This window comes from Musca autumnalis, unplaced genomic scaffold, assembly GCF_047663935.1.
Source record: "Musca autumnalis isolate F117 unplaced genomic scaffold, ASM4766393v1 scaffold_3, whole genome shotgun sequence".
NCBI lineage: Eukaryota > Metazoa > Arthropoda > Insecta > Diptera > Muscidae > Musca > Musca autumnalis.
In genome coordinates this window covers 113,676,403-113,693,243 of record NW_027411866.1, presented here as the reverse complement: position 1 = coordinate 113,693,243, position 16,841 = coordinate 113,676,403, and the positions used below count along the sequence as shown (strand labels likewise).

The 16,841-nt window shown below is 37.8% G+C and overlaps 1 protein-coding gene across 8 annotated transcripts in view; it reads left to right on the top strand.

Annotated features, from left to right (window-relative positions):
* Nucleotides 1–16,841, top strand: part of LOC141397528 (uncharacterized) — a 180,953-nt gene that overhangs the window by 157,513 nt on the left and 6,599 nt on the right. For all 8 annotated transcript variants that reach the window (XM_073973937.1, XM_073973933.1, XM_073973939.1 and 5 more), the window contains one exon: nt 6,447–6,538. In XM_073973937.1, the coding sequence (XP_073830038.1) occupies nt 6,490–6,538 (49 nt within the window). In that variant the 5' untranslated portion in view covers nt 6,447–6,489. The remainder of the gene's footprint in view (nt 1–6,446; nt 6,539–16,841) is intronic.

Here is a 16,841-nt window from a genome sequence, read left to right as displayed (position 1 = left end):
TATATTTTTGAACCGTTCAAAATTCTAAGTCGATATAATGATGTCCGTCCGTGGAACTCCACATAGAACAGACAGTATTTAAGGTAGAGCCATTTAATTTGGTGATAGATATATTTACCCCCATTATTATAAGTCTTTTTATACCCTCAGCCTTTAGGCTAAGGAGGGTATATACACTATGATACGATGAAAATGTGCCTCATCGAAATAATGCTTTTAGACCCCAAGTATGTTTGGACGAAATGTGTTTCAGACAATTTGGAGTCGATATAGCCATGTCCGTCCGTCTGTCTGTCTGTCTGTCCTGCTGGCTGGAGCGCACGATAACTCTCGAACGGATGAACCGATTCGGTTAAAATTTTGGCTTTCGTAATATTTTGCCCAAACTTAGTTTAAGTTCGAAGATGAGCTACATCGGTCCACTCCTTCCAGTACCACCCCCACAAAAGTTCGAAAATGTTCGGAAAGTTTGTGCGCACGATAACTCTTGAAGGGAGTGACCGATTTGGTCCATGCTTTGTATAGTGTAAACATTTTACCAGAGTAATATGTGGTTCCAATATGGTCTCAATAGGTCCACTCCTTCGGGTACCTCCCACACAAAAGTTCGGAAAAAATCAGTTTAGGGCCACCTCTCGAATCGCTTTGATTTTTGCTTTTGCAACTTGTATACACTGCCCTCCATACGACGGTACAAGTTTCATCAGGGGCAAGTCCATACTTCCTGAGAAAATAGAATGAAAGTTGCAAAAAAAAAATTGTTCGTACGGTAACTCTTGAAGGGAGTGGCCGAATTGGTCTATACTTTACACATCCTGATATATCTACCAGATATAGATCAGGTTCAAATATGGACTATATTTGTCCACTCTATCCGGTATCTCCCACACAATATTTCGGATAAGTTCACTTTAAGACCTGATATCGAATCACTTTGATTTTTGTTGAAGCAACTTGCATTCGCTACCTCATTTACGATGGTAAAAGTTTTTTTTAGGGGCAAGTCCATACTTCTTGAGCAAACAGCCCGAAGAGTTTAAAAACCCCCTGTGGCACCATATGTTGCGGCTGGAGATCCACTTCCATAACGGTCAATATCGATCCATTCTTTTTAGTATCTCCTCCGCAAAACTTTTGATCTTTAATCCTAATCAACATTTTTGTCTGTTCAAACGCCCAAAATTTGTAAAACCCCCTAAATACATACGTATTTTGGGAAAAAATTGTTTCAATATACACAGGCTGAGGGTATATCTCTGTCGGCAAAGCCGACTGATACTTTTTTACTTGTTTTGTTAAAGTTTGGTTTTTACGGACAGATGTATAGCATTCCGATTAACTTAATAGCTGTGTTCCTTTACTTACCTGAGGTTACCATTTTTACCATTTGTTACCATTTTTAACCTGCAAAGCGTTCCTTAACCCCAAAAAGTGGTAAAGCTGGCAGCAATTTTTAAGAGAGTGAGAGAGGAGAGAGAGAGGTAAAAAACGGCAGAACTGATTTTTCGACTTTTGTTTGACGATCTTTCACAATGAAGAAAAAAATGGACGAAAAACAGAAGAAAAAGTCGAACGCTGACAAAACTAAATTAAAAACTGTGAAATAAAAGACGAAAATAGATTTTTGGTGTTTCTTTTTGACATTGCTACCAGATCTACCATTTTCCGTTCCTTTACTTTTCTGGTAAAAATGTTCATGAGAGAGCAATTTTGACACTTTACTCTTTTACCACTCGTACCATTAAAAAAGTAAAGTAACAAAGCTAATGTTAAAAGTGATCATTACAATTCATGGAGGACCTTCTTGTGATTAAGTTTTAATATAAAACTTATATTTTAAATGCCTCCAAATTGCTTTATTTTGCGTTTTCAAATCCCTCCAATAGTAAAAGTAATCATATAATAATGGCCCATAGACTATAAAGAACGGTACCTCCCGATTTTCGGTATTTACAAGGTTTTTACCACATTTTTCTACCCAATTGTCTGAAATTCTGTATTTAGAAGAAAGTCAAACTATTCACAGCATTAATTTTGGGAAACAATGGGGTTGCGTCTCCGACCTTAGGTATATATTTGAAGCCAAAATACCGGACAATTTCAATACATTTTTTTTTTTTCAAAACTATTGAACATAATTTCATGAAATTTTCAGGAATGACCCTTGGTACAAAATGCTATATATTTGTTGATGAATTTTGGGGGACTGTTGTTTTATAATCGCTATATTTGCTAAACTTATGAATGCATCGGCTTGCGAATTAATTTTCGAGACAACGGTGATTGCGCCCCCGATCAAATGTTCTTTCTTGGTGCCCGAAGTCCCGACCACGGCCAGATTTTAAGTATGTTATATCTCGAAAACTAGCGAACCGATTTTAACGAAATTTTGTGGAATGTGCCATGGTACATGTAGGCATTTAAACTTTTATTTGTTGTGTTCCTTTACTTACCTGAGGTTACCATTTTTACCATTTTTATTCTGCAAAGCGTTCCATAACCCCAAAAAGTGGTAAAACTGGAAGCAATTTTTAAGAAAGTGAGAGAGGAGAGAGAGAGCAAAAGTGCCACAGGCTACCTGACAAATTTCTCCAAGTAAAAAATTGTGGAACTGATTTTTAGATATTTGTTTGACGATTATTTGACAATTAAGAACAAAATGAACAAAAACGGAAGAAAAAGACGAACGCTGATGACAAAACAAAATAAAAACTGTGAAATAAAAAAAGAAAATTGAATTTTTATGTTTCTTTTTGGCATTGCTACCAGATCTACCATTTTTTCGTTTCTTTACTTTTCTCGTAAATCTGTTCATGAGAGAGCAATTTTGACAGGTTTATCTTTTACCACTTTTGCCATTAAAAAAATAAAGGAACAAAGCTATTATTAGATTGCTTTAGGACAATAATAAATCCTAAAGAGCATAAATGGGCGAAAAAATCCGACAAAGTCCGTAAGAGAAAAGAAGGATTGCAGACAAAATCTGTTAGTAAATTTAAAATCCTCAATGAATAACTCGGTTTGACAATGGACCCGAAGACATGGGGTAGAAAATACCTACGAGTATTTCTGAATTGCAAAGCATAAACTCCATAAAAAGTTGTCATTAAAACGCAATACTACGGGTCAGAAACGGGAACCCGGTTCTGCTAGTTAAATAAAAAGTTTCAAATTTCTCAAAACCTCTGTGGGAGGTTTATCAAAACCTGGACCTGCACCGGCCATTCTATGCGGGAATGTTTCATATTCCCAACGAAGACTAAACACAAACTGTCAGCTTTTTCGGTTGATAAAGTAGCTAAACCCTCCTTATAAATTCCCAAAAATCGGAAGGTACCGTTTTATGGGGGGCTATATCAGAAAGTGGACATATACCGAAAATTCTCTACAGGAAAGTTTTAGACACCCAAATTTAAATCATTTTTCGGGGGGATAAAAAGACTTACAGCCTGTTTTGGTTTTCGTAACAAAGAAAAATACAAACGATAATGTCTGAAAAATCAATGGAGAAAGACCCATCGTTTTGAGCCGAAATTTGTTGATTATTACAGAATTTCGCTGAAACACATGCATATGATGGGAAAATGATTTGCACACATTTTTAAATAGCCATGCATGTAAAAACGCGTGATACAGGAAAAATATCAACATCTACTTAAATGAAAAGCTTTTCGGGATCAGACGAATGCTTTTAATCTATCTATATATATATATATATATAAATGGTGTAAAAAATGTATAGTAATTCATAAAATGAGAACGGCTAGGCCGATTTCTGTAAAATTGGTTGTCAGTTATTCGTATTTTCGAGGAGAAGGTCTTTACGGAAGAAAATTTTGGAAAATCTCTCTGGAAAAGTCGGAAAATTGCAAAAATCGAAAATTGAGTTTTTGTATGAAATTTTATTCCTTAATAGCGAGACGAAGTTCGCCGGGTCCGCTAGTTTTTTATAAAAACAAAAATTAAAACAAATTCGTTTTGTTACGAAACATTTGTTTCAAAAATAATTTTTTTACAAAAAAGGCTGTTAAACCTTTATAATCCTGAAAATCGGTAGGTACTATTCTATGAGAGCAATATCAAAACGTGAACTGATATAACCCATTTTCATAACCAAACATCATAGGAGTAATAGAAACGTCTGTACGAAATTAAAAAGCTCTATCTGGAATATAAATTTACAGCTCGCAAGTATCGTGATTTCAACAGACGGACGGACAGGCGGATATTTTTATATCGACATAGAATTTTATGCTGACCATGAAAATATATTTTTTAGAACCTCGACTAGATAAAATCTTACATATAAGATGATTTAAAAAAATCACATTTTGGGTTGTCCGGAAAGTTGTTTATACCCTCCAGCAATGTATGGAGGTTATATTAAGTTTATTTTTCCGTTTGTAACGCATTGAAATAATCATTTGCGAATGTATAAATAAATAATATAAATTCTGAATCGATCAATGCATTTCCGTCCGTCTGTGGTAATCACTCTAGCATTCACAAAAATGAAGATAGGGCGCTGAAATTTTGGAAAGATGCGGCTTTTGTTTGCAGATAGGTCAAGTTCGATGATGGGCTATATCGGCTCACGTTTTTGTATAGCCCCCATATAACGGTACCCCCGATTTCAGGTATTTTCACGTTTTTAGTCAAATTTCCAAACCGAATTAGCTACAATTTGACATTTAGGGTTCCTAGTGATCAACAAATTTATATTCCAAAAATTATGGGCATAGGTCCATGTTTTGGTATAGCCCCCATAAAACATACCTCCCCCATAAAACATATTTCAGTATTTTGAGGACTTTAGCTACATTTGTTAACCGAACAAGCTGTAATTTGACATTTGAGGGTCTCAGTGGTCACGAAACTTCTCCATAGGTCATCTTTTGGTATAGCCTCCATGTAACGGTACCTTCCGATTTTCGGTATTTTGATGATTTTAGCTACAATTTCCAACCGAAGTAGCTGTAATTTGATATTTGAGGGTTTTAGTGGTCACGCAACTTCTCCACCAAAAATCGTCAACATAGCTGCATGTTTTGGTATAGCCCCCATATAATAGTACCTCCCGATTTTCGGTATTTTGAGAACTTTAGCTACAAATTTTAACCGAGCTAGCTGGTATAACAGTACCTACCGATTTTCTGTATTATGTGGATTTTAGCTACGATTTTTAACCGAACTAGCTGTAATATGACATTTGACGCTCTCTGTGGTCGCGAAACTTTTCCCACAAAATCTTACTAGCCGTTATTTGATATTTGAAGTTTTCAGTGGTCTCGAAACTTCTTCACTAAAAATCGCCAACCGTACCTCCCGTTTGTCGGTATTTTGAGGGTCTTAGCTGCATTTTTTGTGGGAAATACACATAATTTGATTTTTGAGTTTCCCTGCAGTTATAAAACTTTTACACCAAAAATTTTAAAGATAGGTTCACACTTTGATATACCCCCCAAGGTCACGCAACATCAAATTTTCAGTGGTGGCAAAAAACTCAGTGTATTGTTGTTTATCCTTTTAGATTAATTTTTACAAAATGTAATCTACTTGAGAGACTTGCTTGCCATTCTGAAGCTGATGTTACAAAATAAATCACTTATTATATTAACACATGTAGTGCGTTTCTCTAATTCATTTTTTTGAGTTACCGACAAATATCGCTAACACTAAAATGCAAACTTATGAATGAAAAGTTCTAATAAAAGTTGACAACACTTTTCTATCGGTAGAACTTTGCGACAAATTGTTATTGGTAGTTTTTATTGGTAGTTAGTTAGGTAGTTAGGGACCGAATAATATCATTAATTACCAAAATTATAAGCATTTTAGTTTTACCAATTTTTGTCGGTAACTCAAAAAATGAGTTAGAGAATCGCACTACTGATCTAAAATATATGGCCCAACCCTATTATACAAACAAACTCGACTTTTATTGACAAAGTTAATGATGATGTTTTCGCTTTTGTTGGTATTTTATTGTAAATTTCTTACACGCCGAAAGCTATTTGTGTTTAAAGTTGAGTTTATCAAGCTTTTTCTCCCGCGCACTTGGAATGTTAATTTATGGCACAAAAGTATTCACTGGTCGTTAACGTTGTCATTGCAACGAAGTGTTGATGGTAGGCTGGCTTGTAAAGTGTTAACAGTGATCATCATCATTATGATAAAGATGATTATCGTGGTGATTAAGTGTAAGAGGAGAGGTAAAATGGGGGAATACCTACAAGCTTAAGTTAAATGCTGGTTTAAATATAAATTTAATGGTTAATTGACTCACCCAACGACCGATGACAATGATGTATTCTTGGTGTGTAATGCGTTGCTATATCACTTTTTTGCGGTTGTTGTTATTGCTTAAAGAAAAATGATTCACATGCCTTTGCCTTTTTTATAATAACTTGTTGTAATCATTTTCGTTTTTCTGTCTCTCTTTCCAGTTTCTTATTTCATTAACAATATTACCATCTCACGGTGTGCATCATGACCTTCTATTGGTGGTCCCATTGGTTCTGGATAACATTGATTTGTAGTAAGTACATATTCTTATATATACAGTGGGTGTCAGTGAAAATAATGCAACCTGAACTAAACGATGTAAACGTCTATAACTTAGAAACGAGTTGAGATTTTTTAACCATTCAAAAAATAATTTTGTAGGCTGAAAGGTTGTCATTAAGATGGCGTACAAAATGATTAAGATGGCGTCCTGGTAAAATTTTAGTATAACGGTACTCTAATTGGAATGTTTTTGTACGTCATCTTAAAGACAACTATTCATCCTACGAAGTTATCTATGTTTACATTTTTTAGTTCTGGGGCTCATTTCTGTTTTTATGAAAACTTTTATAAAGGAAAAAACTATCAAATGAAAAAAATTATAAAGGAAATATTTTTCATTTCAAATTTTCACAGAACAAGCATCCAGGCCCTGGTTGCATCATTTTCGGTGACACCCACTGTAAATAAAAATCAAGTAAGAAGTCGGTAAGTTCGGCCGGGTCGAACTTAAATGTTAAATTACAGCTAGTTCAGATAAAAGTTGTAGGTAAAATCCTTAAAATACCGAAAATCGGGAGGTACCAATATATGGGGGCTATACCTTAACATAGGCCCCTAAGAACCTTAACTGTCAAATTACAGCTAGTTCGGTTAAATATTGTAGCTAAAACTTTCAAAATATATATACCTAAACATGGACATATGTTAACAGTTTTTGGTGGAGTAGTGTTGTGACACCTAAGAACCTTAAATGTCAAATTACTGCTAGTTCGGTTAAAAGTTGTTGGTAAAACCCTCAAAATACTGAAAATCGGGAGGTTCCGTTATATGGGGGCTATACCTAAACATGGACCTATGTTCACAGTTTTTGGCGGAGTAGTTTTGTGACAGCTAGTTCTGTTAAAGATTGTAGCTAAGACCCTCTTACTTACTTACTTAGCTGGCCCATTACAGAACATATGTTCCATAGGCCGAACTAAGAAAAGATCTCCATTTCTCTCTATTTGTTGCTTCGCACTCTGGAATACCGCGCCTTTTCATCTGATCATCCACTTGTTTGCGCTATCTATTCCTTGGCCTGCCAATTCTGCGTGCACCGCCAAGCGTTCCGTATTTATACGCCTTTTTAGCGGGTTCATCATCGCTCATTCTTATGATATGGCCTAGCCAACGCAATCGCTGCATCTCGATACGTTTAACAATATTGATGTCGTTGTATAGCAGATACAGCTCGTGGTTCATGCGCCGTCGATATTCACCGTCAACGCAGATTGGTCCGTAGATCTTTCGAAGAATTTTTCTCTCAAACACACCAAGCACTGTTATGTCTGCTTCCGCAAGTACCCAGGCTTCGGTTTACGGAGGTGCCGAGGTAGACGAATTCTTTTACTACCTCAATATTATAGGAACCAACTTCCACAGTTGGTCCGAGCTCAATGAACGCATTGCGCGTCCACACCATCGACTTGGTCTTCACACCGTTTACCGCCAGACCCACTTTAGCAGATTCTCCTTCTACCTTCATAAAGGTATCAGTTATTTCTTTTACTGATCCGCCCATGATGTCTACATCATCAGCATAAGCAAGTAACATGAGGCTATTGGTGTAGATTGTGCCATTTCTTTTGACGTTTGCCTCTCGTATAACCTTTTCCAGCAGCATGTTGAAGAGATCACACGAAAGGCTGTCTCCTTATCTGAAACCTCTTTTGGCACCAAACTCTTCGGAGAGGTTCTTTCCTATTTTAAATGAGGGCCTCGTGTCAGCTAAAGTCATTTTACAAAGCCGGCTGAGCTTTGCGGGGATACCAAATTCAGACATGGCTTGGAATACCTTTGAGCGCAGCGGGCTGTCGAAGGCTGCTTTATAATCGACAAAAAGGTGGTAGGTGTCGATCTGCATCTCTTGGGTCTTCTCCAGGATTTGCCGCAGGGTAAATATCTGGTCAGTGGTGGAATTGCCAGGTCTAAAGCCGCGTTAGTATGGTCCAATTATCTCGTTGACCATAGGCTTTAGTCGTTCGCACAATATCCCTGACACGATCTTGTAGACAATAGGGAGTAGACTTATGCCCCTATAGTTAGAACATACAGTCTTATCTCCCTTCTTGTGGACGGGGCACAGAATACTAAGGTTCCAATCGTCGGGTACTCGTTCTTCCTGCCAGATGGTGCTAACTAGCTGATGAATACACCTTATCAGCGTGTCGCCTCCGGTTTTGAACAGCTCGGCTGGTAAGCCATCGCCTTATTATTCTTCAGCCGATTTATTGCTGTCTTTACCATATCTTGGCTGGGCGGTATACATTCAATACCATCTTCTGGGATTGGGACTGTTGTATCTTCTTCGTCTTCGCTGCTATTGGATACCAACAGTTTTGAAAAATGTTCTTTCCATATCCTGAGTACACTATATGTATCAGTTACCAAATTACCTTGCTGGTCTCTACAGGAGGATGTGCCTGTGCCAAAGCCATCAGTTTGATGCTTGACTCTTTGGTAGAATTTTCGGACTTCATTCTGGCTCCTGTACATCTCGATTTTTTCACACTCCCGCTTTTCCATCTCTCTCTTTTTCCTGCGGAAAAGACGTTTTTCCTCTCTCCTTTTCTCCCTATATCTCTCTCGTGCGCTACGCGTTGCTACGGATTGTAAAGTAGCCCTATATGCCGCATTTTTCTCTTCGGTGGCAGCACAACACTCCTGATCATACCATGGATTCCTTGGTGGAGGTCTCTGGTATCCAAGTATGGATTTTGCGGTTCTTAGCATGGAGTGGGCAATGCTTTGCCATTGCTCTGATATGCTATCGGGATGAGGAGTGCTTTGATTAAGCAATTGGGCTAGTTGAGTGGAATATGCTGTGGCTATCTGTTGTGATTGCAGCCTATCGATGTCCAACTTCCGCGTTGTGTCTGTTCGTACTTTGTTTGCTACGTTTAACCGGGTGCATACCTTTGCTGCAACAAGGTAGTGGTCCGAATCAATGTTTGCGCCTCGGAACGATCGTACATCCAACACGCTCGATGAATGTCTTCCATCTATCACAACATGATCAATTTGATTACTTGTCCTTTGATCTGGAGACAGCCAGGTGCCCTTATGAATATCGAGATGACTAAATCTGGTACTGCTAACTACCATGTTTTGTGCAGCTGCAAAGTCTATCAGCCTCATACCATTGCCATATGTTTCACTGTGGAGACTGAATTTCCCGACTGTTGGGCCAAAGATATTCTCCTTTCCAATTTTGGCATTAAAATCGCCTAGAATGATTTCAATGTCATGGGCAGGGCAACGGTCATATGTTTCTTCTAAGCGCTCGTTAAATATATCTTTGGTCTGTTCGTCCTTTTCTTCAGTGGGAGCATGAGCGCAAATAAAGCTGATGTTGAAGAATTTAGCTTTTATTCGAATTGCAGCAAGTCTTTCATTCACTGGGGTGAAGCTTGATACTATATGCTTTAGCCTCCGACTAACAGCAGCCAAACTCATGCTTTACGTCATGGCAGCTATAATACAGTGCGTCACCTTTAGGTGTTGTTGCCTTTCCCAATCCATCGTATTTCCTGTATGGCAGTAATATCGGGCTTGTACTTTTCAAGTACGTCTGCCAATGCGAAGACTGCACCTTCTCTATAAAGAGTGCGAACATTCCAGGTGCAGATTCGCAGATCATGGTCCTTAAAACGTTTGCGGGGTCCGTCAACTTTAGAGGGGTTTGTTTTTCTTTCTTTCGTTTTTTCATAGTAGGTTGTTTTTTTTCCAGGGGAGGGTTACTAACCCGGCGTTCAAACCCAAGTTATTAACGTTCTTATGGGTGAACGCGCGGCACATGTTAGCTCACTACCTTTAACGGGTGTTAAAGGCAGTTCCCCACCCAGCAAAATTTTATGGAAGTGATTCCATGAGATGCCATGATTTCACTGGATCTTTTGCATTGGTTCAAATGAAGTCGTGAAAGATCCGATCTTTTCATCAGCATTTGAACCCATTCGAAGGAAGTCGTGAAAGATCCGACCGTTTCATCAGCATTTCAACCAATTCAAAGGAAGTCGTGATAGATCCGATCTTTTCCTTAGCATTTGAATGCATTCCATCGATCCAATAGAGATGAATTTTATGTTTTTATTTTTACACATGTATATATTCTTTTTTTATCTATATATGTACGTTTAAAGCAATGCAAGATTTATTATGATAGGAAGTCCCAATCATTGACCTAAAAGTAGAGTGGACTGCACTCTTTGGTATTAGTCTTGTTCCTTTACGTGCCTGAGGTTACCAGCTTTTACCCGCAAAGTGTTTCCTTACTTTTAAAAGCATACAATTTATATGAGAGCAGTTCACCACTTTTACCATTTTTGCAACAATTACCATTTTTAAAAGTAAAGGAACAGACCAATTATAAAAGTTTCCTTGCCTGCTCTAGAGAACCCTGCTCAAGTCGATTTGTAGATCCCTACAAAACAACAAACATTTCCAAAACGTTGTAAAATAAAATTCACGAAATAGTAATCTGCAGTTGGAGTCAATGTCGAAATCTGCACTGCACTGATGGGAAGTAAAATCCTTTTGTAAGATGAATCAAAACCTGTTGCGGAGGAAGTAAACTCTGTTGCGTGCAGCGGCGGTGTTTAGACTGCCACAGCTGGGACAGGCGGAAGTCAAGTTTCTCACTTAAATTTACAACCTGTCGCTTGCCAAACACATCGTTCCCGAAGTCTGGAAAATAGGCCAGCTACTGAAGCCCGAAAAGGATGCCAGCAGAGGTGAATCTTACAAACCGATTTCGCTTTTGTCGCCCGTAGCAAGGACCCTTGTGGCTATAGTTCTTTCAGCATCAGAAATAACTTTCCAGTTGCCGATCAATAGCATAGGATCCGTAAGCAGCACAACAACTGCGCTGAAGGCCATGTCCATCTCCATATTAGCAGAGGACTCACTCAGAGCAAGCCGTGCTCATAATCTAGAAAGAGAAGTCTAACGTTACAAGAGAGAACCTCTAGATCAACAAGCTTTTCAACCAGGTTTAAGTAGCATTCACACGAATGCAGTCTCAGATGCAGTAAACAGTTATCGTGTGAATGCGGTCTTTGGAGAACATCCACCATCTATCGCAGCTGAGAAGCGACAGCCGTCAGGACAAACCAGAGTAGTTTTGGGTCAGTACGCTCGGGAATGGTGCAGCCGTCAAAATTCGTATAGGGCAAGTACTGATGACACCGTGGAAAACATCTGCCCGCATACAGCACAGGCCCCCACGACACACTGCTCCTTTTCAATTGCCCTACCAATCCTGCTAAGAAACTTAAGTTTGCAGCTTTGTGGTTACAAACCATATAAATAGCGAAATAGCCACATTCTTACGACTGATAGACCCAGAGTCAGATTAAGCAGAAAAATGAGAATACAAACATATTAACTACTGTTACAACAACGAGAACAAACTGCAATTATAGATGTAAACTTTATGATGATAAATAAATTATAGTTATTTCATTAATTCCTTTGAATTAATAAAATAAAAAAATGAAAATCATTTTTCAATACAGCATTTTCCATTTTCCGAACAAGACGTGAAAATTACATGCCAAAGGGTTGGTGAAAATGACATGCCAAAGATATTCTTGGGAATTGGTTAAGATGGCATGCCAAAGGATTGGTATAGATGCCATGCCAAAGAATTGTTGAAGATGCCATTCCATCGAGTTAGTAAAGATGACATGCTTAGGATCTGAAAATGAATTGCATCTTTTGGGGGTCACGCTCTTGCAAAAAGAATGAGTGAAGATGCTGAAAAAATGACATTCCATTTCACTTGCACCCATTCTTGAATAGCATCTTTGGCATCGAACATTTTGCTGGGCAGGTGACACCACGGGGAGGTCAGTGTCCACTTGAGATGAAAGAGGGACCAAGATAAATCCTGGGCTTTGCCATGTTAAAACCGGTCAGGACCGTTCCTTGGTATCTTCCATCCCCTACATCACCCTCAAAATACCGGAAATCGGGAGGTACCGTTACATGTGGGCTATACATAAACATGGACCGATATAGCCCATCTTCGAACTTCACCTGTCTATGGAAAAAAGATACTCGGGTGCAAAAATCTAGCACTCTAGCTCAATTTTTGCGGACGCTTTGGTGATTACAACAGACGGACGTGACTATATCGACTCAGAATTTTATACTGATCCAGAATATTTAATATCAAGTATATCAAAAATTTATATGGAAAAACAAACTTAATATACCCTCCATACAATGGTGGTGGACATAATAAATATATAAAATGTCTGTGCAAGTGGGCCTTAAGACAGGACCTTCGACCTCGGTAATAATAAGTAGATCCTATATGATTATGCTAATATGAATTAAGGTATACTCATTGATATGAAAGGTAACTAGCTGTGGCTAAAACCTTAAAAATTCCTAAAATTGAATGTACCGTTCTATGGTGCACTGACAGCGAAGACTGAATACAAAATTTCAGTCATTTCAATGGAATATTGAGGCTAAAACATTAAAAAGGCTGAAAACCGGAAGGTACCGTTCAAAACTTGGACGGATATAACTCATTCTCAATAACAAAAAACCTAGGAGTAATAGAAACTTCTGTAGCAAATTGTAAAGCTATACGTTAAATATTGCGAAACATCGCTTTTCGTACTCTCCATCTTATGGGGGAGGGTATAAAAAACCTCACACACCAAATGATTTTAAAATTTTTATTTATAATTTTGGGTAGTTTTTTTGAAGTCACTGTAAGCAGACATATATTTGAATACAAGCTTTAGAACCACATATAACATTACATAGGATCCTGAAACTCACAAGGAAGTTAAATAATCACCTTGTCATTGGAGACGATGAATGTCACTGAGAGGCTGCATAACTCTTGACTACATTTTATTCACACACTGCTGATTGGAGATTCATATTTTTTCAAGTGGGTCTTCAAGCATTTGAGGGTTTTTGGGTAGTCATTCAGAGCTACATATCGTTCTTCAAAATCTTCAGCTCGGGACAATTTTCTACTGAACCAATCATCAGCTCATGAGTAAGAAATGAAGAACAGATATTACGAAACATCTTTCGGGTTTCAGGCATCAGAACAAACCCAATAAGATCTACGATGCCACAAGAGTTCCAGAGTGTATTGCAGATGTTTGCGATCTGCTTAAAATTTACAAAAATGATCTCACGCCTCTCAGTGATGTTACGGAAGATAGACTTCATGTCGTTTCTGCAGTCGTCCGTTTCCTCAATCTCAGTTTTACCATTGCTGAGGGATGCTTTCAATTGAGTATAATTGCCTATAGAATTCTAAAGACATTCTACCATTGTTTGAGCTTTCCCTTCATTCAATTTGCGCAGCGCAGACAACTTAATTTCTATAGATTCGTTTTTGAGGGCCACTCTCTGATATTCAAAAATCTCAAGGTGTTTGCCGTCATATTGCGTGCTCCACTTCTCCCGATAAAGCGTGCTTACCAAGTACTCTTTCGCACGAGCAGCTTCCTTGTGGATAGTCTTGTAAATTTCTTGTATTCCCTTCAAAGGGATTTTTTCTAGATAAAAGGTCTATCAAATTGGATAGATAGTAATGGGTCTTCTATAGATAGAAGTCCCTTCAATGGGGTCTACTATAGAGAGAAGTCCTTTCAAAGTGATATTCTATAGATAGTAGTTCTTTAAAGGTGTCTTCTATAGATAAAAGTCCCATCAAAGTGATCTTCTATTGATAGAAATCCCTTCAATTGGGTGTTCTATAAATAGAAGCCCCTTCAAAGGTGTTTTCTATAAATAGAATTCCCTTCAAAGGGGGTTTCTAAAGATAGAAGTCCATTCAGACGTGTCTTTTATAGAGAGAAGTTACTTCAAAGGGGTATTCTATAGATATGTCATTTTAATGAGGTCTTCTACATATAGAAGTCCCTTCAAAGGGGTCTTCTGTAGATGCAAGTCCCATCAAAGGTGTCTTCTATAGATAGAAGTTCCTTCAAAGGAGTCTTCTATAGATAGAAGTCATTCGAAGGGTCCTTCTATAGAAATAATTCCCTTCAAAGGGGTACTCTACATCTAGAAGTTCTTTAGGGGTGTCTTCTATAGATAGAATTCCCTTAAAATGTGTCTTCTATAGATATAAGTCTCTTCAAGTGGGTCTTCTATAGACAGAAGTTCTTCTATAGATAGAAGATAGAAGTCCCTTCAAAGGATCTTTTATAGGTGTAAGGCCTTTAAAATTAGATATCCCTTCAATGGAGTCTTCTATAGATAGAAGTCCCTACACACGGGTATTCTATAGATAGAATTTCCTTAAAAGGTGTATTCAATAGGTATAATTCCATTCAAAGAGGTCCTCTATAAATAGAAGTCCTTCAAAGGGTCTTTTATAAATAGCCGAACGTTAAAGAGGGGTCTTCCATGGATATAAGTCCCTTTTTAAAGTTCTATAAATACTTTGAAAGTGGTATTCAATATATATAAAAGTCCCTTCAATGGGGTATTCTATAGATAGAAGCCCCTTCAAAGGGAATCTTTTATAGATAGAAGGTCTTTCAAAGGTGGTTTCTTTAGATAGAAATTAGTCTTCTACAGATAGAAGGCTTTCCAAGAGGTATTTTGTAGATAAAAGATGATCTTTCAAAAGAGATTTTCTATAGATAGAAGTGGGATTCTGTAGATAGAAGTCTCTTCAAAGGGGTCTTCTATAGATAGAAGTTTTTCAATGGGGTCTTCTATAAATAGAATCCCCTTCAAAGGGAATCTTTTATAGATAGAAGGTCTTTCAAAGGTGCTGTCTTTAGATAGAAATGAGTTTTCTACAGATAGGAGGCTTTCCAAGAGGTACTTTGTAGATAGAAGGCCCTTCAAAATATTACGAAATCCAGATTTTGGACTAAATCGGTTGATCCCTTCGAGTGTTATCGTGCACTCCAGCCAGATAGGCGGACTGACTGACGGACGGACATGGCTAAATCGACTTCAAATTATCTATAACGGATTTCATTCAAAAATACTTGGTGTCTAGAACCATGAGGAGGTACATTTTCATCATATCCAAGTATACCTTGATAAATTATTTTAAAAAATCCACGTTTATAGACCCCAAGTATATTTATTATTTTATTCCTTTAACATGCTAGAAACAGTTAAAAAATACCGAAATTAGGGAGGTCGATCTATACTGACAAATTTCTGGCGGAAAGAAGACTAAATACCAAATATCCGATATTTCGGTAAGATAATGTGCGTAAAATCTTAAAATACCGAGAATCAAGAGGTACGCTTTTATTTGGAATATAGAAAGGCGTGGACCTATACTGATAATTCCCTTCTGGATAATTTTATAATCCCATGGAAGACTAAACTAACAACTTCAGTCATTTCGGTGGGATATTGACGTCACAACCTTCAGAATTACAAAAATCGGGAAGTACTGTTCCAATGGGGCTATATCGAAACGTGTGCCTATACCGACGAATTTCTATCGCCTATGCCTATACCGACAAATTTCAGCCCTTTCGGTGGGTTGTTGGGGCAACGAACTTCAAAATACAGAAAATCGGGAGGTACAGTTCTATTTGGGCTATATAAAGGTCATAGGGACAAATTTCTGGGGGAAAGTTTTATACCCACAGCGAAGACTAAATACCAAATTTGAGCGATTTCGGTGTGATAATGAGGCTAAAACCTTTAAAATACAGAAAATCGGGTGGTACCGTTCTATGGGAGCTATATCAAAACGTTGTCCGATATAGCCCATTTGCAATACTAAACATCCTAGGAGTAGTAGAAACTCCTGTGCCAAATTACAAAGCTTTGTCTGCAAAATTGCGAGGTGTATCTTGATTTCCACAGACGGACGGACAGAGGAACATTGATATGTCGACTTAGAATTTTAACCTGATCAAGAGTATATATCGTCACCATAAATGCCCGAAGACGTAACCGACATAAAAATCGAAATTTGTTTTTTGGCGTAATCTGATACATAAAGCTAAAATACATGATCTGGCAAAATTTCAAGCTTCTACGTTCAAAAACAACGATGCTATTCAAGAAATGGCATTTCGGAAAATGGGATAATATTGCAGATTTTGTTGTAATGGAGGATCTCAAAACTAAGTACTTCCGCGGTTTTGGTTTCACTACTAATTCCCCTTCGTATATGATCGATAATATCCCATATACTCGCCTTCATAAGATTAATATTCCATAAAACAGTTTTTAATTTTATAACGTTTTTTGCTTCTCCTGTAAAGTTTTGGTTTTGTGGGTTACGTCTTCCGGCATTTATTGTGACGATATACTTTATAGGGTCCACC